The sequence below is a fragment of the Muscardinus avellanarius genome (genome assembly GCF_963383645.1).
Source record: "Muscardinus avellanarius genome assembly, chromosome: 12".
Lineage (NCBI taxonomy): Eukaryota > Metazoa > Chordata > Mammalia > Rodentia > Gliridae > Muscardinus > Muscardinus avellanarius.
Window position 1 is genome coordinate 54,623,253 of NC_137798.1, and position 26,370 is coordinate 54,649,622.

The 26,370-nt window shown below is 42.9% G+C and overlaps 2 protein-coding genes across 2 annotated transcripts in view; both read right to left on the reverse strand.

Annotated features, from left to right (window-relative positions):
- Positions 1 to 54: 54 nt before the first annotated feature.
- DNAAF2 (dynein axonemal assembly factor 2) lies at positions 55 to 11,480 on the reverse strand (the record flags this gene model as incomplete). Its single annotated transcript, XM_080707141.1, has 3 exons — positions 55 to 534; positions 2,212 to 2,355; positions 9,639 to 11,480. 3 exons carry the CDS (start codon positions 11,478 to 11,480, stop codon positions 55 to 57), a joined length of 2,466 nt encoding a protein of 821 aa, XP_080563267.1.
- Positions 11,481 to 20,798: 9,318 nt separating this feature from the next.
- The window catches only part of POLE2 (DNA polymerase epsilon 2, accessory subunit), a gene marked incomplete at both ends in the record, with an annotated part of 32,966 nt that continues 27,394 nt past the window's right edge, over positions 20,799 to 26,370 (reverse strand). The window contains 6 exons of the mRNA XM_080707404.1: positions 20,799 to 20,987; positions 21,954 to 22,062; positions 24,626 to 24,703; positions 24,793 to 24,852; positions 25,732 to 25,786; positions 26,048 to 26,137. Of these exons, the coding sequence (XP_080563530.1) occupies positions 20,799 to 20,987; positions 21,954 to 22,062; positions 24,626 to 24,703; positions 24,793 to 24,852; positions 25,732 to 25,786; positions 26,048 to 26,137 (581 nt within the window). The remainder of the gene's footprint in view (positions 20,988 to 21,953; positions 22,063 to 24,625; positions 24,704 to 24,792; positions 24,853 to 25,731; positions 25,787 to 26,047; positions 26,138 to 26,370) is intronic.

Genomic DNA, 26,370 nt, shown 5'->3' on the forward strand with positions numbered 1-26,370 from the left:
ATAAACTATTTTAGGTCTACATTTTTTTTTACTCAGATTTTAAATTCTATACAATTAATCCAAGTCATACAGCAAAGGATTCTCAAAACTGAATGCACAATGAGTCACATGATCCTTAATAATCTGCACAGTACCATCCTGCATATTGGTTTCTTTTATGCTGCTGAAATCAGATATATTGTGAACTATAGATTTGTTCAATAACAAAGATGTGTGATCTCCATCCAATTCTTTTTCTTTGGTTATTACTGGTTCATTTAAATTATCTTTTTCTTCATTTGAGTAAGTAACACTTTTTTCTTTTATAAAATCAGATTTCACTTTTGCCTCTAGATGCTGAGATTTTCCATCAGATTCTTGTTGAAAGCCTGCAATGGAACCACAAGTATCTGTGTCTAGAGCTTCAACTACCTCAGATGAATCAGAATCAGCTGTTGAAGTGGGAGGATGTTGTACATTTTTAGTTAGGTAACATTCTTCATGGACTCTTTTCTCCTTTCCTTGAAGCTGACCAGGATTACTACACTCCTGCAACTATCAATAGAAACAACATGTTAATAACTCTTTGAAACAAAACAATTAAATTGTAGTATGCTCTAGCCTGTGCTGTCCTCTGTGATGCACACCTGTCATCCCAGTACTTTGAGAAGCTGAGACAGGTTTAAGGTCAGCCTCAGCAACTTTATCAAGGCCCTTTGTTTCAAAATAAAAAAGGGCTGGGGGTATAGGTCAGAGGTAGAATACCCTTGGGTTCAATCCTCAGTACTGAAAACAAAATTATTTTTCACCCTCTGAAAATCAGACTTTTTATGTGGTACTAGGGATTGAACCCAGGGATTTTCTATAGTTCAGATTTTCTATCTGAACTATATTCCAGCCCTATTTTGCTTATTTTGAAACAGGGTCTCACTAAGTAGCTGAGGCTGGCAGTGAACTTGTGGTCCTCTGGTCTCAGCCTTCCAAGTACTGGGCTTACAAGCATGTGCCACTATACCCAGCTCAAGAGCACTGTTGAATTTGAGTTTCCTTAAATTTTATTTTGTGGTACTGGGGGTGGAACCCAGGGCTTTCTACCTCCGGGCTACACTCCCAGACCTATTTTATATTTTAATTTGAAACAGGGTCTCAGTTAAATTTCTGAGAGCATCACTAAGTAGCTCAGGTTGGCTCTCAACCTGTGTGATCCTCTTGTCTCAGCCTCCCAAGTACTGAGATTCCGAGTGTGTGCCACCAAGCCCAGCTTGAGTTTGCTTGAATTTCTGGGATTCTTCCGTATTACCCTTCCCTCAGTCCATGTGTGTGCCAGCCAGTGATACTAGTTACTAAATTCTTTTTATGTTCAATATTGAAGACTATAAATAAAAATGACCAAACCTCTGTCTGGTTCAGCTGGAAAGAATGAACTCTTATGACATAATCGCTATGGTTTGAGAGTCAAAAAAGACTTCAACCCCGCATAAACTCAAAACTTCCCAAACATCTGGTTCTAATTTGAGAGCTATTTGGGGATTAAATGAGGCCAAGTGAAAATAATGGAGGGTTTAGCACAGTTCGTGAACCTGCAACCCTCTTTTCTCAGCCTCCCCAATACTGGGATACAAGTGTGGGCCACCACACTTGGCAGAAGTCTTAATGTCATTCTGCCCAGCCACCTGGACACTTTGTTTACAGTTTGACATAAAGAAATCAAGAATTTAAGTTATTTGTTAGGCTACCACCCCCCACCAGTACAGGGGATTGCACTCAGAGGCATTCCACCTCCAAGCTACATCCCCAGCTCCATTTTTTATTCCTTTATTGGAAAAAGGGGCCGGGCATGGCGGTGCATGCTTGTAATCCCAGCATTCGGGAGGCTGAGACCGGAGATCGCGGTTCACAGATAGCCTCAGCTACTTAGTGAGGCCCTCTGCAACTCAGTGAGACCCGGTTTCAAAATAAAAGAATAAAAAATAGGACAGGTGGTGTAGCTCGGATGTCGAATGCCCCTGGGTTCCATCTCCAGACCCGCAAAAAAAAAAAAAAAAAAAAAAAAAAAGTCTCACTGTGTTGCAGAGGGCCTCAGAAGTAGCTGAGGCTGGCCATGAACCTGCCATCCTCCAATCTCAGCCTCTCAAGTCCTGGGATTACAAGCATGTGCCACCACGCCTGGCATATTTGTTAGGCTTTTAACTTTGCCTTTAGTCACTCTATAAATCCCACCAAAATCTTAACCTTTGCTTGAATTCGGATCTTCTCCTCAGAAACCTGAAGCACTTCAATTGCTGGTGGAGTTAGTGGCCTTGTCTGTGTGAAAGAAGAGCTCAAGACGTCTTCAATAAACTCATCAACATTCTCTTCATTGACAAACAACCTTTCCTAAAATAAAAAGGGGAAAAAAATTCTGCCTCACAGGTCACACTTGACAAAGTTGTACTTAAAAGTATCTCACAAAAGGTTTCATACAGTTCAGGGTTATACTCTTTAAAGTGTTTACCTTTTTGTGTGTAAAAATGAACACTACCACACACAGCTAAAATGTTTATGCCAGGTGTGGTGGCACATGCTTACTGTTCTAGTACTTGGGAGGCTGAAACAGGAAGATCACAGGTTCATGACCAGCCTCAGCTGTTTAGTGAGACAGTTTCAAAATAAAGAATAAAAAATAGGGCTGGGGGTGTAGCTCAGAGGTAGAATGCCCCTGGGTTGCATCTCCAGTACAACATACACACAATTTTTTTTTTTTTGAGGGGGTACTGGGTATGGAACCCAGGGGCACTGTATATATATAATTTATATATATAATTTAATATATATATATATATATATATATATATATATATATATATATATATATATATTTAAATTTATTTTTGTGGTACCGTGGGTGGAACCCAGGGGCTTTTCTACCTCCAGGCTATACTCCCAGACCTATTTTATATTTTATTTGGAAACAGGGTCTCATTAAGCTGCTGAGAGCCTAAGTAGCTGAAGCTGGCTTCAAACCTGTGATCCTCCTGTCTCAGCCTCCCAAGCACTAGAATTAAAAGTACGAGCCACCATATCCAGATAGTCTTTTTATTTTTTGAAACAGGGTCTGAGTTGTGAAGGGTCTCCCTAGGTCTGTTCACGAACAGATCCTCCAGTGTCTGCCTTCCAAATGCTGGGATTACAAACTTGTGCCACCACACCTGGCCCTTTGTTTGTTTTTGAAGATTTGAAGAAGTTTATTAGAAAGATAGAAATACAGAGGATAGGTACAGCTCCATACCAGACTGGCATGGAGGGGTGACTCGAATGAATACACCTTTTGTTTTTTGAAACAGGGTCTCGCTAAATTGCTGAGAGCCTCACTAAGTTGCTGAAGCTAGTTTCAAACCTGCAATTCTCCCACCTCAGCCACCCAAATAATGGGATCACAGGCATGTGCCACCACACCTGTATGCTGCCTTGGAAAAATAAATTTTATTATTGTCCAGTATGATACAAGCGGCCCCAAGTGTGTGTAATTGTATATATATTTTAAAAAGAACCTGTAGAGCATGGTGGCACATGCCTATAATCCCAATACTTGGCAGGCTACGACAGGAGAATCAGAGGTTCAAGATTAGCCTCAGAAACCAGGCGAGGTGGCACATGCTTGTAATCCCAGCGCTTGGGAGGCAGAGACAGGAGGATAGCACAGGTTCAAAGCCAGACTCAGCTACTTAGTGAGACACTGTTTCCAAATAAAGTATAAAATAGGTCTAGGAATATATCCCGGGGTAGAAAAGCCCCTGGGGTCCCCCCCCCCCGCCGTAACACACACACACACACACACACACACACACACACACACACACACACACACACATACAGAGACTAGCCTCAGTACTTGAGAGGCTAAGATAGGAGGATCACAATTTTGAGGCCTCAGCAACTCAGTGAAATCCTATTTCAAAAACAAAAAACCAGGAATAACTGAACTGGTGGATATGACAGGGTCACAGCTGGGAAGAGAATTCCGCAGGGCTGGAAGACTCTGGCAAAACTGAAGCCATTATCACTCTTGATTTTAGTTATAAGAATGATAATATTAATGAAATTTGAAAATTGCTTTGAATGGGGATTGCTGTTTTGAAATAATCTGAAAATTGATGTGAATATGACTGGAAAATACCCGTAAGATTTGTGCTGGGAATAGCACTAAGAATAATATGACTATGGGAGAACTTTCAAGAAGCTACATAGAAAAGAGCTCTTTGAGCCAGGCGTGGTGGCACACCCTTGTAATCCCAGCATTCAGGAGGCTGAGACTGGAGGATCGCGGTTCGCAGACTGCCTCAGCTACTTAGTGAGGCCCTCTGCAACTCAGTGAGACCCGGTTTCAAAATAAAGAAAAATAAGGCAGGGGTATAGCTTGGAGATTGAATGCCCCTGGGTTTCATCCCCAGACCCGAAAAAAAAAAAAAAAAAAAAAAAGGAAAAGAGCTCTTTGCTCCTCTGCTTACAACACCTAACTCAAAGTTTTAGCCATGTAAGGAAAAGTTAACTTTAGGCAAACTATACCTACTGTGAAAGGCCTTCCATATGTTGCTTATAAGTTAGGGGGTCGCCGGGCATGGTGGCGCACCCTTGTAATCCCTGCGCTTGGGAGGCTGAGACAGGACGATTGCGCAGATTCGAAGTCAGTCTCAGCTACTTAGGCTCTCAGCAACTTAGTGAGACCCTGTTTCCAAATAAAATATAAAATATGTCTGGGAGTGTAGCCCGGAGGTAGAAGGGCTTCCAGGAACCCCAGTACCAAAAAAAAAAGTTAGGGGGTCAACTGTAGTATCCCCCTTAGGGGACTAGCGATCATCAGAAAACTTTCCCACCTCCAACCAATCCTCCACTTTCCTATACAGGAGTGTATGATGAATGGAAAGCACAGAGTTAATATTACTGGAAAATGGCTCAATGTGAGGACTCTGCCACTCCTACATAGTGCTGGGCAGGCAGAGACGTCCTTGGTTGCCTGCTCACTAAAGCAAAAGAGTTCTCTTGGTAAACAACTTAATAGGTATTTTATAAAATTAGATGTAGGCATTGTATAATAGAGAAATAGAGTAAGTTTAGTATGGATTTGGTGGTTGGGTCAGAATAAATTAATAGACTACTTAGTGGTCAAAAATAGCAGATAAAATTAGCAGCTAATTTTAGAAGTAGAAACATTAGGTTTAACATTTAATAGTTAAGGATAAGTTTAGTTAAAGTTTATTATGAGTGATAAAGAAATTGGCCAGGCGGGGCTCCCCTTTTTGGTGTTTCTGACCAAAGAGCATAAAAATTTAAGAAAATAAATTGTGCGCTTTATATTTTAAAATATGAAACATAGAAAGTAAAATGTTTTATGCCCCTTAAAGATCTCTTAAAATCTTTGTGTTCCTTCTAATGGAGAAGCCCCTTGTTTTCTGTACTTTTGGGCTAGCCTTAGGTTTGAAGGTGCTTTGCAGAGCTCCACTGTTAGTTAATAATTAGAATAAAACTGATTTTTGTGGCTAGGTAACCAGAATGAATGGTATGATGTTAATTTCGGGTGTTTTTTTTTCAACTACGGTATTGGGATATGAGCTTATCGGGGCAGGTTGAATTGTTCCAGATAAAGCACAAAACGTACCTAGGTGTACTAAAAACATGTTTTGCTAAAAGCTGTTTCATATCCAGGTGTATTGAGGATATGTTTTGCCAAAAGTTGTTAATACCAAATATTTCCATGTAAAAACATATAAAAATAAAGCATCAACTCTGAATGACAGAGTCACGCCTCCAAAAAAGGCGGTCTCTCATTTCCTCAAGTTGCCGACTCCTCACCACCTTCAAGAACCCCTGAATTGGCCGGAGCTGGTCTTCGGCACTGAACCTCCCTTAGGTTCAATCCCCAGTAGCCCCCCCAAAAGATACATATTTATAAAACCAGCTCATTGTTGCCCCCAATAAAGTTATTTTCCTCTGTCCTTTTATATAAACATAATTACAATTTTTGAATTTGTGAATACATAACAAAAGTGAACCTTGGAACAGAATAAAAAAAAAATAGGGCTGGAGGTGTAGCTCAGAGGTAGAATGCCCCTGGGTTCCATCTCCAGTACCACATACACATATATTTTATTTATTTTTTGCGGATAGAACCCAGGGGCATCTACCTCCGAGCTACACACCCAGCCTATTTTTTCTTCCATATTTTGAAACAAGGTCTCAATGAGATGCAAAGGGCCTACTACTAAAGTAGCTGAGGCTGGCCGCGAACCTCGATCCTCATCTCAGCCTCCCAAATGCTGGGATTACAAACAGGCGAACCATACCTGGCCGGAACAGAAAAATTTTACATTTAGAGTAATTTGCCTTGCTATTATTTGAAGACATTTATCTTTGCCTTATTGCAAAAAAAAAAAAAAATCTTGATTTGATTTTTAGTTAACCGAAGAAAAATATTTGTAAATGCTTATTATATGTTTTAGTCTATTTATTTATTTTTGCGGTACTAGGAATGGAACCCAGAGGCATTCTACCTCAAAGCTGCACCTCCAGCCCTATTTTTTTATTCTTTATTTTGAAACAGAATCTCACTGAGTTGCAAAGGACTTCACTAAGTAGCTGAGGCTGTCTGAGAACCAGGATCCTCCTGTTTCAGCCTCCGGAATGCTAGAATTACAAGCGTGAGCCACCACGCCCAGCTATCTTTTTTTTTATTTTTATTTTTTGGCGGTCCTGGGGATGGAACCCAGGTGCATTGTACCTTTGAGCTACACCTTCAGTCCTATTTTTTGTCTTTTTATGTTTGAAACAGGATCTCACTTTGTTGCAAAGGGCCTAAGTAGCTGAGACTGTCTTTGAACCACGATCCTCTAGTCTCAGCCTCCCGAAAGCTGGGATTACAAGAGTGCGCCACCACTCCTGGCCCTTAGTCATGATCTTTTAATTATGTTTTCTTTTTTTCTGTGTGCTGGGTCTGAGCCCAGGGGCATTTTACCTTGGAGCAACACTCCCAGCACTATATTATTTTATTTGAAAACGGTCTAAGTTGCTGAGAGCCTTGGGTAAGTTGCTGAAGCTGGCTTCAAGTCTTTGGTTTTCTTGTCTCAGCCTCCCAAGTACTGAGATTACAAGTATGTGCCACCGCACCTGGCTTAATTAATTTTACATTTTGCTGGACCAGGCTCTCTGTAGATTTGTTATAATTCATTAGTCTTGCTGGGCGTGGTGGCACACGCTTGTAATCCCTGCACTTGGGAGGTGGAGATAGGAGGATCGCGCTGGTTCAGAGGCAGCCTCGCTGACTTAAGAGACCCTGTTTCCAAATAAAAAAATACAAAATAGGTGTGGGAGTGTAGCCCGGAGGTAGAAGGGCTTCCAGGAACCCCAGTGCCACCAAAAAAAAAAAAAAAAAAAAATTCATTAGTCTTCACATTTATTACAGCTGATGGGACCATAATGTCCAATTCTACTTCCGGCCTTAAAGATATAGAACACAGCTGCCTTAATTCCATTTTGGTTTAGTTTCTTTGCTAAAATGTTTCTTAGCATACTAGAAAATCAGGTTAAAACATACTCTTCAATATTCTTCTTCCCAGCTAGGCGTGGTGGCGCACTCTTGTAATCCCAGCATTTGGGAGGCTGAGACAGGAGGATAGCAGTTCAAGAACAGCCTCAGCTCTTAGTGAGGCCCTTAGCAACACGTGAGACACTGTTTCAAAATAAAGAATAAAAAATAGGGCTGGGAGTGCAGCTCAGAGATAAAATATCTCTGGATTCCATCCCAAGTACTGCAAAAAAAAAAAAAAATCACCAAAATCTTCCCACATTGTGAGTTATTTTTATTAAAACAATAACAGGAAAATGACTGCCCTTTCCTAAATTTCCCCTTTCTGATGACAGATATTAGATTTTATATTTTATTTTATTGTTACTGGAGATTAAACCTAGGGGCATTCTACCTCTGAGCTACACCCCCAGCCCCTTTTTTTTTATTTTGAAACTGGTCTCAGCAGGGGATGGGGGTGGTGCATGACTATAATCCCAGTATTTGGGAGACTGAGACAGCAGGCTCAAGGACAGCCACAGCAATATAGGAAGATTCTCAGGAGCTGGGCATAGTGGTACACGCTTGTAATGCCAGCATTTGGGAGACTGAGACAGGATTCCCAGCCAGCCTCAGCTACTTAGTAAGGACCTCTGCAACTCAGTGAGACCATGTTTCTTTTTTTTTTTTGGTGGTGGTACTGGGAACGGAACCCAGGGGCCTTCTACCTCCGGGCTACACTCCCAGACCTATTTTATATTTTAATTGGAAATAGGGTCTCTTAAACCAGCTGAGGCTGGCTTTGAACCTGGGCGATCCTCCTTTCTCAGCCTCCCAAGCGCTGGGATTACAAGCGTGCACCATCACGCCGGGCATAGACCGTGTTTCAAAATAAAAAATAAAAAATAGAGCTAGGGTGTAGCTTGGAGGTAGAATACCCCTGGGTTCCATCCTCAGGATTGCAAAAAAAAAAAAGCAGCAGCTTATAGCTGAAAAAGCATAGGATTCAGATTCATACTTGCATATGAGTTTTGTTTTGGCACGAGATATTGAACCCAGGGACACTGTACCTCCGAGCTACACCCAGCCCTTTTTATGTTTTGCTAGGTTGCTGAGTGTCTCACCATGTTGCTAAGGCTGTCCTGGTACCTTCAATCCTCCTGTCTCAGCCTCCAAAATACTGGGATGACGAAGGGCGTGAACCACCACGCTACTTTTTCTTTCCAGAAACATACTATTATTATTACTTTCTAACCTTGGAAAAAAGTGATTTCTCAATTTAAAATATTTGCACTTTGAGCCGGGTGTGGTGGCACACGCTTGTAATCCCAGCGCTTGGGAGGTTGAAAGAGAAGGATTGCACAGGTTTGAAACCAGCCTCAGCTACTTAGGCTCTCAGCAACTTAGTGAGACCCTGTTTCCAAATAAAGTATAAAAATAGGTCTGGGGGAATAGCCCAGAAGTAGAAAAGCCCCATGGTTCCACCTCCAGGAACACACACACACACACAATTGCACTTTGGAGCATTTCTTAAAACTGATTTGGGTCACAAACCTCTTTGAGAATATGACTTAGTTTTTTTTCTCCGGGAGATAGCGTCCTCAACTTTTGGCATCAATTCCAGAGGTCTAGTAATTACTAAAAATCCTTTCAGCTGGGCATGGTGGTGGCCCACGCCTGTAATCCCAGTATTGGGAGGATAGGATTGCAGGTTCCAGGACAGCCTCAGCAAGTAGTGAGTGAGACTTCCATCAACCTATCGAGACCCTATTTCAAAATAAAAATTATAAAATAGGCTGAAAGTATACTTCGGAGGTAGAATCCCCCTGGGTTCAATCCTCAGTAACAACAACAACAAAAAAAAATCCTTTCAGTCTTCTCGGAGGCGATGGATTCAACGAAAACAATTGTAGTAGGGGCAAATTTGCAGATTTGAAACCCACCCACCAGAGAGAATGTGTGTAAATCTTTTTTTTTTTTTGAAAATATGCTTAACAAGCACCATCATCACGTGAAAAGTTATGGAAAATGCTTTAAGATAAACGGAGAGGTGCCTGAAACTGCAAATTGTGGAAGTGAGATGGAATATTTCAAATATTAAGGCTCTAGAAAGAACTGTTACCTCCAAAGAATCTTTGTTTAAGCCACAATACCACTCTCGCCAACTTCCATGGCTCTCTGGAGATTTGGCCAGTACTATGGCGGCATTGTGTGCAGAAACGCTAATCACGGGTTCTTTGGTGCTCAACTTATTCTCCGGAGCCACTTGCAAGAAGAAGGAATAAACCAGGTCTTGTGCGGAGAAGCACAATCTGTACCCGGTGGGGCTCAGATCCCCCTGGAGACTCTGCGGCCGAATCCGAGGCACCTGAACGAGCACAGTCAAGGAGTCTTCATCCTGACGACACTGCAGGGGAGGACACAAGGGCTCCCTGCGGTCGGCGCCCGGGCCGCCCATGGCTGGAACCGAGGGCTCGCCGCCCGGGTCCTCCGCACGCTCTCTTTCTGCCGGAGACCCCCAGGCAAGGCCCTGGGATGAAGTGCTCGGGGGGGCTCCGCCACCGTCCCCAGGTGAGATCTCTGCTTCTGGAGGATGCTGATCCCCGAGTCCCGGCGGCGACCCCGAGCTCGTTCCCACGTCCTGTTCCAGGGACTCCGGGACCGCTGCGGCGGCGGCGGCGGAAGTGCGGCTCGGGCCGGAAGCGCCGCCCGGGCCGGGGTCCCCCTCGCGGGCGGAAACGCGGGCCGCGCCGGCGGGGCCGAGTCCTCCCGCCGACTCTTCAGTTCCGGGTCCGTCCGCCGACTCTTCAGTTCCGGGTCCGACCGCCGACTCTTCAGTTCCGGGTCCTCCCGCCGACTCTTCAGTTCCGGGTCCGTCCGCCGACTCTTCCGGCTCCGGGGCGGGCTGGGGGCGCGCGGCGGACGGCGCCACGGGCAGCGTGACCACCAGCTGGCGCCGCGCCCGGACGAACTGGGCCTGGCCGCGGCTGTCGTCCACCGCGTAGGGGAGCGCGAGCCGCAGCCGGTAGTCGGGCCGCCGGGAGTCGAGGCTCAGCAGCTTGCCCGTCACCTCCAGCGCCACCTGCTGGGCCGAGCGCAGCAGCGGCAGCTCGACGGTGACCACCAGCTCGTGCGGCACGGGGCCGGGGGCCGAGTCGCGCGAGCAGCGGTAGTCCTGCAGGTCCACGCGGTGGCGCTGCACCACGCTGCAGCGGGGCTCGGTGGGCGCGGGCGGCCGGGCCGGCTCGGCGGGGCAGGGCGCGGGGGGCGTGGGGGCCGCCGGGCGGCGGTAGGGGTAGGGGGGCGCGGGGAGCGGGTCCTCGGCCTCGCCGTCGGGCCGGGCCGGGGCGCCCCCGGGGAGGGGCGAGCGCAGCACGGCGGCCTCGGGGGTGCCCTTGTACTTGATCTTGAGGGTCTTGGCGTTCCGGCCGTCCAGCTTGACGCCGAACTGCCGCTCGACGGCCTCCAGGGCCGTGGCGTCCAGCATCTGGCGGAAGCGCGGGCTGCGCCGGGCCAGCGCCAGCGCGCCGGGGTGGAACACCACGTCGTAGACGGTGTAGCGGCCGCCGCGGCCCGCGTACTGGCGGCCGGGCGCCAGGCTGTAGGGCAGCGACCAGTGGCTGCCGGGCGCCCCGCCGCCCCCCGGGCCCGGCCGGCCGCGGGGCGCGCCCACCAGCGCGTTGCCGCACACGTTCACGAAGCAGCGGCGCGCCCCGTCCAGGCTGGTGCGCAGCACGTAGCCCGGCTCCGGGTGCACGAACTGCACCCGCACGCCGCGCTCCCGCTCCAGCGCCGCGATCTCCTGCTCGTAGCGCCGCCGGTTCTCCGGGTCCTGGAGCTCCTCGGCGTACTCCGAGAACATGCGCCGGAACTCCGGGTCCTGGAAGGCGGAGGTGAGCCGCTGGACCTCCTCTCCGCTCAGGTCCAAGTCGTCCAGCGGCGAGGAGCCCGCCGCCTTCGCCATGCTGCGCTGCCGGGGCCGAGGGGACCCGCGGAGCCGCAACCGCCCGCGCGTGCCTGTTGTCATGGCAACGCCGCCGCGCGGGGGGCGGGGCGGGGGCTGTCGTGGAAAGGCCTTGTAGTTTCTTCAAACCAACCAGCCGCTCTAATACTCTGATGGCTTCCTTTTTTACATTATGATGCCAGTTTTGAGATGGGCTGCAACACTTTTGCAGTTTTTTGCAGTCCGTTCTAAAAAAAAAAAATGGCAGAATTTCCGACTTTAGGTAACACTCCTTCGTTGTTCATAAGACTTTTAAGAGAAACCTCATCCCTTTTTTTAAATTTTTGCGGTACTAGGGGATCATTCTAACTCCGAGTTACACTCCCAGCCCTGTTTTTTAATCTTTATTTTGAAAGTGTCCGAGTTTGTAAAGGGCCTCACTAAGTACCTGAGGATTCTGTTCTTAGCCTCCCAAATGCTGGGATTACACACATGTGCCACCATGCCCGGCTTAACGCTCATCCCTTTTTTACAGACAAGATGGGACCAGAGATACCTGTCCAAAGTTACATAGTATATTCACTTTGCTAAAGAGGATATTTTTCACTTTGCTAAAGAGCATTTCAGTAATGGGGATCAAATCCAAGGCCTCAAAGTATGCTAGGCAAGCGCTCTACCATTTCAGCTACACCCTCAGTACATTTTTTATTTTTACTCGGGATCCTTCTGACTCCGCCTCTTGAGTAGCTGAGGTTACAGGTGTGCACCACTGCCTCTAGTCACTACATTACAGTGGCATAAAACAAAATAGCAGAACATCTGCTTTGGTTTGAAAGTTGTGTTGGAAAATTAATCCCCAGCGCAAACGTTGGGGTTGGGGCCTCATGAAGGGTGGCTGGGCCCTGAGGCCAGAATGTGTGGGTTAGTTGATCAATTCTACCCCCTCTTTCTCTGCTCTTCTACCATGAGATGATACGGAAAGAAAGGTCTCACTGAGCATGGTGGCATACCTGTAATCCCAGTACTTGGGAGGCTGAGGGAGGATCACAAGTTTGAGACCAGCCTCAGCAATTTAGTACAACTTCTCAGCAATTTAGTGAGAACTTGTTTCAAAACCAACAAACAAAAACAGGGCTGGGGTGTAGCAAGTAGAATGGCCTTGAAGCCAGGAGTGGTGGCGCACGCTTGTAGTGCCAGCGCTTGGGAGGCTGAGACAGGAGGATCACACAGATTTGAAGCCAGCCTCAGCTACTGAGTGAGGCTCTCAGCAACTTAGTGAGACGCTGTTTCCAAATAAAGTATAAAATAGGTCTGGGAATATAACCTGGAGGTAGAAAAGCCCCAGGGTTCCACACTCAGTACCACAAAATAAATTATTGAACCTCTGGTATTGTTATGGCAGCAAAAACACACTAAGACATGTGCTGAATCAAACATTATGAGCCATGTAAACGAAGCCTGTAAACCCAGTACTTGGGAGGCTGAACAAGGATCATAGGTTCAAAGCCAGTTAGCAACCTACTGAGACCTACTGTTTACAAACAAACAAAGAATGGCTGGAGGTGTAGCTCAGAGATAGAATGCCCCTGGGTTCAATCCCTAGTACAACACACACACACACAAATTAGGGACTGGGGGTGTAGCACCAGTGGTAGGGCCTACTGTCTATTATGCTGGAGGGCTTAGGTTCAATAGATCCACAGCACTGTAAAAAGGAAAAAAAAAAAAAAGTATTATAGCCAGGCGTGGTGGTGCACACTTGTAATCCCAGCATTCGGGAGGCTGAGACCAGAGGATCGTGGACAGCCTCAGCTACTTAGTGAGGCCCTCTGCTACTTGAACCTGACTTCAAAATAAAGTATAAAATATAGGGCAGGGGGTATAGCTTGGAGGTCGAAAGCCCTTGGGATCCATCTCCAGCCCTGCAAAAAAATAAAATAAAAATAAAAAAGTATTATAATTGAACTTTTGTGGGTTTTTTGTTTCTGCAGTACTAGGGATGGAACCCAGGGGCATTCTACCTCCAAGCTACACCCCCAGCCCTATTTTTTATTCTTTTTATTTGGAAACAGGTCTCACTGACTTGAAAAGGTCCTAAGTAGCTGAGGCTGTCTCCAAACTGCAATCCTCCTGGCTCAGCCTCCCAAATGCTGGGATTATAAACGTGTGCCACCATGCCTGGCTTGAACTGTGTGTGTGTGTGTGTGTGTGTGTGTGTGTGTGTGTGTGTGTGTGTGTTACTAAGGATGGAACCCAGGGGCATTCTACTTTAGAGCTAAACCTCCAGCCCTATTTTTTAATCTTTATTTAGAAACGGTCTCTCTGAATCACAATGGGCCTCACTAAGTAGCTGAGGCTGTTCTTGAACCTCCTATCTCGGCCTCCCAAATGCTGGGATTACAAGTGTGGGCCAGCAAGCTCAGCCACAAACTTTTGTTTTTAAATGCAAATGTGTAGTGTATCTTAATGCAGATCTACATATTTTTTAAAGGTGGCAGAAAATATTTTTCCTACAAAACTTCAAATGTGTACCGTATTTGTTAACTATCAAAATTTCATAAAATATAAGTTTAGGCAGAGCAAGGTTTATCATAATTTTATTATAAATATCATAATTATGTTATAAAAAATTGTTCAGGAAATTGATGTTTTGTTTCTTCTGATGGTCTTTAAGAATCTCAAAAGCCTTGAAGTTTGCTGAAAATAGAAGAATTCATAAAATTATTGTTTATAGTTAATTCATTTTAAAAACAGGTCAATACATGCATATTGTCCCAAATTCAAAAGGTGACACTAAGAAATTTGTCAGTATTCTTATAAAAAAAGGAAAAGATATTCTAATCATATATAAAGTTGTGTATATGGGAGTTTATGCTTATACACAAGTGGCATGGTATTACATACCTGTAATCCTAGTACTTGGGAAGCTGATACAGAATAGCAGGTTCGAAGCCTCCCTCAGCAATTTAGCAAGACCCTATTTTTTTTTTTTTTTTTTTGGGTGGTACTGGGGTTCCTGGAAATCCTTCTACCTCCGGGCTACACTCCCAGACCTATTTTTACATTTTTATTTGGAAACAGGGTCTCATAAGCCAGCGTGCGCGGCTGGCTTCGAACCTGCGTGATCCTCCTGTCTTGCCTCCCAAGCGCGGGGATTACAAGAGTGTGCCACCACACCCGGCCCAGCAAGACCCTATTTAAAAAAACTTTTTTTTCATAAAAGGGCCAGGGGTGTCGCTCAAAGTGAGAATACCCTGGGTTCAATCCCTAGTACCAAAATATGTACATATAAGCTGGGCGTGTTGGCACAGGTTTATAATCCCAGTGCTTGGGAGGCTGAGACAGGAGGATCACACAGGTTCAAAGCCAGCCTCAGCTACTTAGGCTCTCAGCAACTTAGACCCTGTTTCCAAACAGTGTATAAAATAGGTCTAGGAGTATAGCCTGGAGGTAGAAGAGCCCCTGGGTTTCACTCTCAGTTACACACAAAAAAAAATTTATATATACACACATATTTTTTAAAAATGTACACAAGTGCTAAAATATGCAAAGTATTCTGTGCCTTTTCAACTAGTATATACATTATATTTATCTCTAATTCCTTTATAGCTGTAAAATTTAAGTAAATTACAAAAGGTCTGAATAAGCACATTTTGTTTTGGGGGACTAAAGGATTGAACATTTTTTTTTTCGGTACTGAAGGTGAAATTCAGGGGCATTCTACCTCCAAGATACACCCCCAGCCCTTTTTATTTTTTTAATTTTTTATTTTGAAACAGGGTCTCACTGAATTACAAAGGTCTCACTAAGTAGTTAAGGCTGTCCGTGAAACACAATCCTCCTGTCTTAGCTTCCCAAATGCTGGGATTACAAATGTAAGCCACCACCCTTTTTTATTTTGAAACTGAGTGTTTCTAAGTTGCTGAAACTGGTCTCAAATCTGTGATCTGTCTCAGCCTTTTTTTTTTTTTGGTGGTACTGGGGGTGGAACCCAGAGGCTTTCTACCTCCAGGCTATACTCCCACACTTTTTTTTTAATATTTTATTTGGAAACGGTCTCACTAAGTTGCTGAAAGCCTCACTAAGTATCTAAAGCTAGCTTCGAACCTGTGCGATCCTCCTGTCTCAGCCTCCCAAGCGCAGGGATTATAAGCATGTGCCACCACACCCAGCTCTGTCTCAGCCTTTTAAATACCGGATTACTGGCACATGCCACCATGCCCAGCTAAGTATGCACATTTAAACTGTTACCTTTATAACATCTGCAATAAAAACCACACCTACTATGCATAAACCCAAGTGTGTACCTGTGGGATAAATCCTAGAAAAGGAATTATACTTTAGGTCTTAATACATCTTGTCAAATTGCTCTCTGTAAAGGTTTTCACCATTTTTTCATTCAGATCCACTACATTGAGAAGGCACATTTCCCCACTACATCACCAATACTGTGTTTTCAAATAAAATTGTATCTGAAAGCTCATGTACTACCTCATAAATATGTGTAATTTTTGTGTCAATTTAAGTACATATTTAAGTATATATTTGTATAAAAATATAAGTACACACATTAGAAAAAGGAAAAGCATGTGTTGAAACAGGACTAATCTTATCTACTTAGACTATATTCTATGATTAAACTCTACAATATGATTTTTTGTTTTGTGTGTGTGTGTGTGTGTTACAGGGTACTGAACCCAGGGCATTCTGCCTCCAAGCTACACCCCCAGCCCTATTTTTAATTCTTTCTTTCCTTTCTTTTATTATTTATTTATTTATTTTGGTACTGGGGATGGAACCCAGGGGCATTCTACCTCCGAGCTATACTCTCAGCCTTATTTTTTTAGTCTTTTTTTTTTTTTTTTTTGATACAGGGAATGGAACCCGGGGTCTTCTACCTCTGGGCTATACTCCCAGACCTATTTTATATTTTATTTGGAAACAGGGTCTCACTAAGTAGCTGAGGCCGGCTTCGAACTTGTGATCCACCTGTCTCAGCCTCCCAAGTACTAGGTTAAACAAGCATGCACCACCACGCCCGGCCAGTCTTTTATTTTTTGAAATGGTCTCACTGAGTTAAGAAGGGCCTTGCTAAGTAGCTGAGGCTTTCCACAAACTGTGATCCTCCAGTCTCTACCTCTCAAATGCTGGGATTACAAGAGTGCACCACCATGCCCAGCTTTTATTTTTTTATTTTGAAAGAGAATTTTGCTAAATTTTTGAAGCTGGCCTGAAACCTGTGATCCTCCAGTCTCAGCTTCCCAAGAAATGGGATTACGTGTGTCTGTAGGCATATTTTAAAATCTCAAAACACAACTGGGCGTGGTGGTGCACGTTTGTAATCCCAGTATTTGGGAAGGTGAGACAGGAAGATTGAAGTTCACGGACAGCCTCAGCTACTTAGTGAGGCTTTCTGCAGCTTAGTGAGGCTTCTGCAACTTAGTGAGACCTTGTTTACAAAAATAAAGACTAAAAAATAGATGCTGGGCATGGTGGCACATGCTTATAATCCCAGCATTTGGGAAATTGAGACAAGAGGACCGAGGTTTGCAGCTAGCTTCAGGTATGGTGACTCTTTGCAACTTTATGAGACCCTGTTTCAAAATAAAGAATAAAAATAGGTCTGGGGGTGTAGCTCAGAGGTAGAATGCCCCTGGGTTCCATCACAGTACCACACACAAAAAAATAAAGAATAAAAAAACAGGACTGGAGGTGGTGTTTGGAGGTAGAATACCCTAGGTTCCATCCCTAGTACCGCAAAAAAAAAAAAAAAAAAAAAAAAAAGGGCTGATGGTTGTGTAGCCCAGAGGTAGAATGCCTCTGGGTTCTACCCCAAGTAGCGCCAAAAAAAAAAAAAAAAAAATCTCAAGACACCTACAGAACATGTTTCTTAGCAATACAACAATACAACACAAAGAGAGCCCCTGGCTGTTCTGTGAACACTTACCTATCTTCTACTATCTTATTCGAAGGGTAAAAAACTTTAAACGAGAATCCACTTCTTGGAAAAGAGCCCTTTGGAGAGAAAAATGCCCATAAGTGACTACTCAACTTTTACAAAAATAATTCATGTTTTAAATCAAATTTCTTTTTCATGGCTAAAAGTTACAAGGCATGACTATGAAATTATGTGACAGATTTTAGCATGATGTATAGAAAAAAAGGCTGTTACTTTAAAATATCTTGAAGCAAAAGTCAAGTTCACTAGACAGTCTTATGCTAACAGATGTGACTAGAAAATATTTAGGAGTAGCTCTTAGTGTAAGAAATAAACAGCACTGTGTGATGCTAGATATACATCTGACACACTCAAACATTAGTTTTAAGAAGTTGTCCCTGCCTTTTTCCTCAGTGAAAATAGGGTTTGAGCCTGGCATGGTGGCGCACCCTTGTAATCCCCACGCTTGGGAGGCGGAGACAGGAAGATCGCGCAGGTTCAAAGCACTGGCTTAAGAGACCCTGTTTCCAAATAAAAATATAAAATAGGTCTGGGAGTGTAGCCTAGAGGTAGAAGGGCTTCCAGGAACCCCAGTACCACCAAAAATAAAAAATAAAACAGGTTTGATTGCCTTTCCAGTGTGCCCCTAAAGCAAATGAGCAGTAATTGCACTATAAATTGTCTGCTACGAAACTTAAGGGGACTGAATAGGCTCTGCTCTTTCAGTCTTTGTGTCCCCAGCCCCTAAATTAATGTCTGGCCCATAGCAGGCATTAACGTGAGTAAGTATCAGGAGAATGAAGCAGTATCTAAAGTGAGTTATTAGCTTGCCCAAGATACAACAGGTTAAAAAAAAAAGATAAAATGATGGTGTAGGAGGTGGTTGTTTATTTCCAACATGGAAAAAGGAAAATTTAAATTTTATTTATTTATTTTGGTGGTACTAGGGTTCCCGGAAACCCTTCTACCTCTGGGCTACACTCCCAGACCTATTTTTATATTTTTATTTGGAAACAGGGTCTCTTAAGCCAGCAAGGATGGCTTCGAACCTGCACAATCCTCCTGTCTCCGCCTCCCAAGCGCGGGTATTATAAGCGTGCGCCACCATGCCTGGCGAAAATTTAACTTTTAAGTTTAAAAAGGAAAATTTAGAGATAAGGCACATATAACTAGAACATTAACTATAAGAGTGCCCTGAGAGTTCAACTTATTTATTTTTAGTTCCATAATTTGTGTGTGTGTGTGTTGTGTGTTACTGGGGATTGAACCATTTTAGCTTTAAGGTATACCACCAATCCTATTTTTATTTTGAAATAGGGTCTCACCAAGTTCCAGAGGGCCTTGCTAAATTGCTAAGGCTGGCTGTGAACATGTGATCCTCCTGCCTCACTCTCCTAAGTACTGAGATTACAAGTGTGTACCACCTCGCCTGGCTGAGGCCACAGATTTCAAGCAATTAAGTCAAACAAGTCAATTATGTTCATCCTTAGAGCAATGGTTCTCAAGTGGTAATAATTTTGAGCCTCAGGGGACATTTGGCAAATGTCTAGAGACATTCATGACTGTCAAAACTGGAGACGCTATTGGCATCTAGTGTTCAGAGGCTTTAACATGTGCTGTTCAACATGCTACAGGGCCAAGGTTGATAAGCCCTGCCACAGTCAGACATGTCTGACGAGCTGGGCCTGGTGGCACACGCTTGTAATCCTAGTACGTAGGAGGCTGAGACAGGAGGATTGCAGGTTTATAGCCCAGCAATTTGTGAGGCCCTCCACACCATAGTGAGACCCTGTTTCAAAATAAATAATAAATAATAGGTCAGGGGATATAGCTCAGAGATAGAATGCCTTTAGGTTCCATCCCCAGTACCACAAAAATAAAAATAAAAAGTTTTACAGAAGTAGTAACCAACAGTAAGGCATAACATTTCTAGAATTGACGGAGATAAAACATTATTAAACCTTAAAATTTACAAGAATCAGGAAAGCATACAGATTAAAAACAAGTAGTAGCCAGGTGTAGTGGTACACACTTGTAATCTCAGCATTTGAGTCTGAGATAGGAGGATCCCAGTTCATGAACAGTCTCAGCTACTTAGTGAGACCCTATGCAACTCAGTAAAACCTTGTTTCAAAATAAAGAATATAAAGCAGGGCATGGTGGCACACGCTTGTAATCCCAGCATTAGGGAGGCTGAGACCAGAGAGGATCGCGGTTTGTGGACAGCCTCAGCTACTACTTAGTGAGGCTCTTTGCCACTTAGTGAGACCCTGTTTCAAAATAAAGAATAAAAAATAGGGAGGGGGTGTAACTCAGAGGTCGAATGCCCCTGGGTTCCATCCCCAGACCTGAAAAAAAAAAAAAAAAAATATATATATATATATATATATTGAAGATTTTGATTGACAAATTCAGAACACTGAAGTAATTTCAAGGATCTACATAAAATTTAAATAAAATGTGTGCCAATGAAACTTTATCAGTCTTGGATTATTGACACTTTGGCCATTTCCAAAAATCACAATCCTCCTAAAAGGATAAGAACCAATAATATGGTAAAAAGGAATGAAAATCAGGGTCTGAAGAAAAGGGAATCTCACAGTATATTACTTTGAAGGGGAAATTTGCGTTTGCGGGCCTGTTCTTGTTGTTTTGTGGTACTGGAGATTAAACCAAGGGACACTCTACATCTGAGCAACACCCTCAGCCCTATTTTATTTGTTATTTTGAAATAGGGTCTTGCTATGTTATAGAGCAGTAGCCTTAAACCTGTCTCAGTCTCCCCAAGCTTTTTTTTTTTTTGGGGGGGGGCGGGGTGGTGCTATAGGATTGAACCAAGGAGCATTCTACATCTGAGCTATACCCCTATTTACATTTTTTTTTTTTTTTTTTTTTTTTTTTTTGGTGGTACTACCCAGAAGCTCTCTACCTCTGGGCTACACTCCCAGACCTTTTTTATATATTTTTATTTGGAAACAGGGTCTCACTAAGTTGCTCAGAGCCTCACTAAGTAGCTGAGGCTGGCTTCGGACCAGTGCGATCCTCCTGTCTTAGCCTCACAAGTGCGGGATTACAAGCATGCCCCACCACGCCGGCCTACTTTTTATTTGGAAACATCGTTTAACTTGTTGACAGCTTCACCAAGTTGTTGAGGCTGGCTTTGAACCTGTGAGCCTCCTCTCATCCTCCTAAGTACTGGGATTACTGACGTGCATCACCACGCCCAACCTGGCTTTTTTTTTTTAATGTCACATTACTTTATAGTCACATCCTCCTATGCATATCAAAGTAATGTCTCATTAATAGTATATTTTTACCCCAACAATAATTTTATTAAATATACTTTTCAAATTTAAACAAATGTTGTCTAATCTTGACAAGTGATAATTCTATAAGGTTGACTACATGCTTACAGGGTTTATGCAGAGGCACTCAGTGTTGGTCACGGTGAAAGGATCATATTTGTCTGCAATGACAAGTAGATCAGGCACAGGATACACTCGTAAAGCATAGTCATACGCCCAGTACACTGGGCAGACGTAAAGAGGGAGAGGAGTCAAATGTCCCTGGGATAAAATAGTCTTTACAAACTACAACAGAACACAAAATAAAGATTTCAGTTCATTTGTAAAAGTGAAAACAGCTAACAAGTCATTTAAATTAAGTAGTAAATACCAGAGGACCTAGACAAATAAGGAGGCTTTGAATCATAGAGCTTTGGGAAATACAGTTATGAAAATATCCTGTATGTTAGGAGGGAAAAAATCTATAAACTTTCATCTGATACCACATACCCTAACACTGACTTTCCCAAGTAGTCAAAATGGATCAATTGTACTTACAGATGTCTAATAAACTCAAGTGTGTGTGTGTGTGTGTGTGTGTGTGTGTGTGTGCGCGTGCCTCACGCTAGAGATTGAACCTAGGAACATTCTACCTCTAAGCTACACCCAACCTTATTTTACTTTTTAATTCTGAATCAGGGCCTCACTAAGTTGCTGAGGCTGGCTGTGAACCTGTTATCCTTTTGTCTCAGCCTCGTAAGTACCGGGATTACAAGCGAGCATCACCATGCTCAGCTCTCACTTATTCTGTTCATCTAAAATTAATTTCATAGCTTGAGTAAAGCCAAGAATCAATATTTATCCTATATAAACTTGCACGCGCCACAACACTGGGCACATCAGGGAATCTTAAAGCTACAAAAACACACTGCATATCTTCCTGACATGCATGTACCATGCGAAATGTGTAATAAATATGATAAATATAAAAATCTTGTTCAAGTATACATATGTTTTGAAGTATGATTTAACAATTTAATGGCAAAGCAGGAAGCTTCAAAAAATTTGCCTACTTGTTCTGGGCTTTCCACTGTACCCTTAGGGGATTCTTCAGTAGAAAGCTGAGAAACACTTTCTAAGAGTCCTGACTTACTAACAAAAGGGTATTCAAATTGCTTCGAACCACAAGTAGACTTTATAACCCAAAGGCAAATTACTTAGCAGAACTTTTTATAACACAAGATAGTTTAATAAAGAAGACTCTTTACTTACATGATTAGGAATATCCAAACTGCTACTTGGAAAACGGACACAGTTTCTACACATTTTATTCACTAAATCTTCGCGAAAGACAATAATTTCTTGTGTACAATACTGAATTCTAGAATAAGACAAAATTTGTATTTTACTTCCTTAGAAAAAAGTGAGGGGTTCAGGATTTAGCTCAGTGGCACAGGGCATGCTTAGCATGCACAAAGCCCTATTTTCAATACTTGGCACACACACACAAAATAAAATAAAAAGATAATGAAAGAAAAAATTATGAGATAAAATAAAAGAAGGGGGCTGGGGTGGAACTCCGTAGCAGTGTGTACCTAGCATGTGCAAGGCTCTGATTTTGATCCCTATCACTGCAAAAAGAAAAAAAGTTGGGTTTTTTTGGCGGTACTGGGGATGGAACCCAGGGACATTCTACCTCCAAGCAACACCCCAGCTCTATTTTTTATTATTTATTTTGAAACAAGGTCTCACTGAGTTGCAAAGGGCCTCACTAAGTAGCTGAGGCTGGCTTCGAATTTATATAATCCTCCTGTCTCAGCCTCCCAAATGCTGGGATTACAAGCATGCACCACCACGCCTGGCTGAAAAAAGATAATTTTAAAAACAAAGACAAAACTCAAAAGCCATTCCCACTTCCCACTATTTACCACAGCAAAATTCAACCAGTCTTTTTTTTTTTTTTTTTTTTTTTTTGCGGTACTAGGGATGGAATCCAGGGGCATTCGACCTCCAAGCTTCAATCCCTGCCCTAGTTTTTATTTTTTATTTTGAAATCGGGTCTCACTAAGTTGCGGAGGGCCTCACTTAGTAGCTGAGGCTGTCCACAAACTACGATCCTCCGGTCTCAGCCTCCCGAATGCTGGAATTACAAGCATGCGCCACCAAGCCCAGCTCCCAGACCTATTTTTTATTCTTTGTTTTGAAACAAGGTCTCACTGACTTGTGAAGGGCTTAAGTAGCTGAGGCTGTCCATGAACCGTGATCTTCCTGTCTCGGGCTCCCAAATGCTGGGATTACAAGTGTGTACCACCACCCCCAGCTTCCCAGCCCTATTTTTTATTTTTTATTTTGAACCAGGCTCTCACTGAGTTGGAAAGAGCCTCACTAAATAGCTGAGGCTGGCCGCGAACCACGATCCTCCTGTCTCAGCCTCCCAAATGCTGGGATTACAAGCGTGGACCACCATGCACAGCTGACATTGTTTTAAGACTAGACTAGAGAGAAGAAGGGTAGACACTAAAGGCCAATTAGAAGACTATTAGAGTAATCCAGGCTAGAGAAAATGGTAAAGGGTCAGAGAAGGGGAGGTGGAGAGTATGGGCCAGATTCTAGATGTATTCTGAAGCTGAACAGACTTCCTAAAAAGCCACATGTGAGAGAAACCACAAAGTTCTTGCTGGGAGCAACTAGAAGGATGCAGGTGGGAACTTAGGGAAGGTGCAGACAGGTGAGGGGTTGAGGCAGGGAGGCAGAGCAGAGTCCACTTTCAAGGCATCTGTTTGGCAGCCAAGGGGACAGTGAGTGAGCAAGTGGATCCATGAGTCTGGAGTCGAGAAAAGCTATATATATATATTTAGCTATTTTTAAATGTCCATCTATTATTTAAGTTCTTAAATTCATTACTGGTAAATTATTTAAATATACATTTAAAATATTGTCGCCAGGTGTGGTGGCGCATGCTTGTAATCCCCGCGCTGGGGAGGCTGAGACAGGAGGATCGCACAGGTTCGAAGCCAGCCTCAGCTACTTAGTGAGGCTCTCAGCAACTTAGTGAGACCCTGTTTCCAAATAAAAATATAAAAAATAGGTCTAGGAGTATAGCCCGGAGGTAGAAAGCCTCTGGGTTCTACCCCAGTACCACACATACACAAAAAAATAAATAAATAGCCGGGCGTGGTGGCGCACGCTTGTAATCCCCGTGCTTGGGAGGCTGAGACAGGAGGATCACGCAGGTTCAAAGCCAGCCACACTGGCTTAAGAGACCCTGTTTCCAAATAAAAATATAAAATAGGTCTGGGAGTGTAGCCTGGAGGTAAAGGGGTTTCCCATAACCCCAGTACCACCAAAATAATAATAATAATAATAAATAAATAAATAAAATATTTCCAAAGCCAGGTGTGCACACTTCTAATTCCAGTACTTGGGAGGCTGAGACAGGAGGATCTTGGTTCGTGGATAGCCTCAGCTATTTAGTGAGGCCCTCTGCAACTTAGTGAGACCTTTTTCAAAAATACAAGAATAAAAAACAGGACTAGGGTGCAGTTCAGAGGTAGAATGTCCCTGGGTTCCATCCCCAGTTCCGAAAAAAAAATTTTTTTTTCAAAGTTTTGAGAAATCTAAAAACAAAATTTATTTTTATATTTATTCTTTAATAGTCAAGAAACACAAAGAAAGCTAAAGAATTAAGTGATTTTTTTTTTTTTTTTTGGATGTGGTGTAGGTATTGAACATTGGGGCATTCTACCTCTAAGCTACACCCTCAGCCTTGTTTTATTTTCTATTAGAAAACAAGGTCTCACTAGGTTGCTGGGGGCCTCGTTAAGTTGCTGAGACTGGCTTTGAACCTGTGATCCTCCTGTTTCAGCTTCCTACATAATGGGATTATAGGAATGCACCATCATATCTGGCCTAATTTTTAAATAGAAAAAAAAAATAACATTTACCTGCAAGGATTAGTAGTAAAAACTGAAAAAGGTACCCTTTGTCTGAATTCATTAGTGATGCTTTCAGCAAGTGGTGGCCTACAAAAAAAAAATTTATATGATATAGTATATATTTTTAAATTTTACCAAATTTTCTTGAATATAGCAAAAATATGAATAAAAGTTACCTAGGTAAGATGGAACCAAATCCAGGATCCTCTGGACCAGGTACAAACACAAAGCGACTACTGCAACAAAATTCAACATAATTCATTTAAAAATAATAATAATGATGATGTGGCATCACTACCCAATACTCTAATAACAAGTCACCACCTTTAACCAATCAGGAGTTCTAACATTTTTTAATTTTGAGTTTTTTGGTGTGTGTGTGTCTGTGTGTCTGTGTGTGGTGCTAGGGACTGAACCCAGAGGTATCCTACCTCCAAGCTACACCCTCAGCTTGATTTTATTTTTATTTTAGTTGCTGGTAGCCTAAGTTGCTGAGGCTGGCTTCAAACCTGTAATCCTCCTGCCTCAGCCTTAACTTTACCCATTTTACTAAACTGTTAAGTCTCCAGCCCAAGCTGGGCATGATGGCACAAACCTGTAACCCCAGTATGTGGAAGGCTGAGACAAGAGAATTGCAGGTTCAAAGCCAGCCTCAGCCATTCAGTGAGGCTGTCAGCAACTTGATGAGACCCGGTTTCTTTTTTTTTTTTTTTTTGGTGGTACTGGGGTTCCTGGAAGCCCTTCTATCTCCGGGCTACACTCCCAGACCTATTTTTACATTTTTACTTGGAAACAGGGTCTCCTAAGCCAGCGCACGCGGCTGGCTTCGAACCTACGCGATCCTCCTGTCTCTGCCTCCCAAGCGCGGGGACCGTTTCTTAATAATAATAATAATAATAATAATAATAATAATAATAAAAGATAGGACAGCTGGGCCTGGTTATCCAAAAAGTTGCAAAGGGCCTCACTAAGTAGCTAAGGCTGGCCACGAACTGTGATCCTCCTGTCTCAGCCTTCCAAATGCTGGGATTACAAACATGTGCCACCATGCCTGGCTCTTCTGTTTTTTAAAAATAAACTACTTCAATAAAAAATATATAAAGAGGCATCATTACCTTTGGTGAATATTTGGGTGTTCACATATTATATCTGCCAAAGTTTTTAGGGAATCTAAAATTTTAAAGGGATATTAAATTTAATTTACATATATAATAAACAAAAATCAAATTATGTTTAAAGTATATTGATAAATGTAACCCTACATCTTTTGAACATAATTAAAATATTATGGATATTTTTATCAATATTAACATTATAATATGTTAATATTATAAACATTATAATAAACATAACATGTTTATCAATATAAACATATGTTTATCAATATTAACATATCAATAATAACATTGTTATTTAATAGATTCTCAATACCTCTCAAAGCTTGAACTTGATTTTTTCCATATGGTGCTGATGAAAAATTACCACAGAAAATAAAGCAGGTTGGAGGTGCTGGTGAATAACCTAGAGAATAAAGGAACAACACTTTTCTAGTCTGAAAATCAAGCTTAAAACCTTTCACTCATGAGCTTGAGCTTCAGCTTCTTGAGTAGCTGGTACTACAGGTATGTGCCACTGTGCTTGTCAGAATTTAGTTATTTATTTTGTGTGTGTGTTTGTGGTACCGAGGATGGAACCCAGGGGCATTTTACCTCTGAGCTACACCCCCAGCCCTATTTTTTAGTCTTTTTATTTTT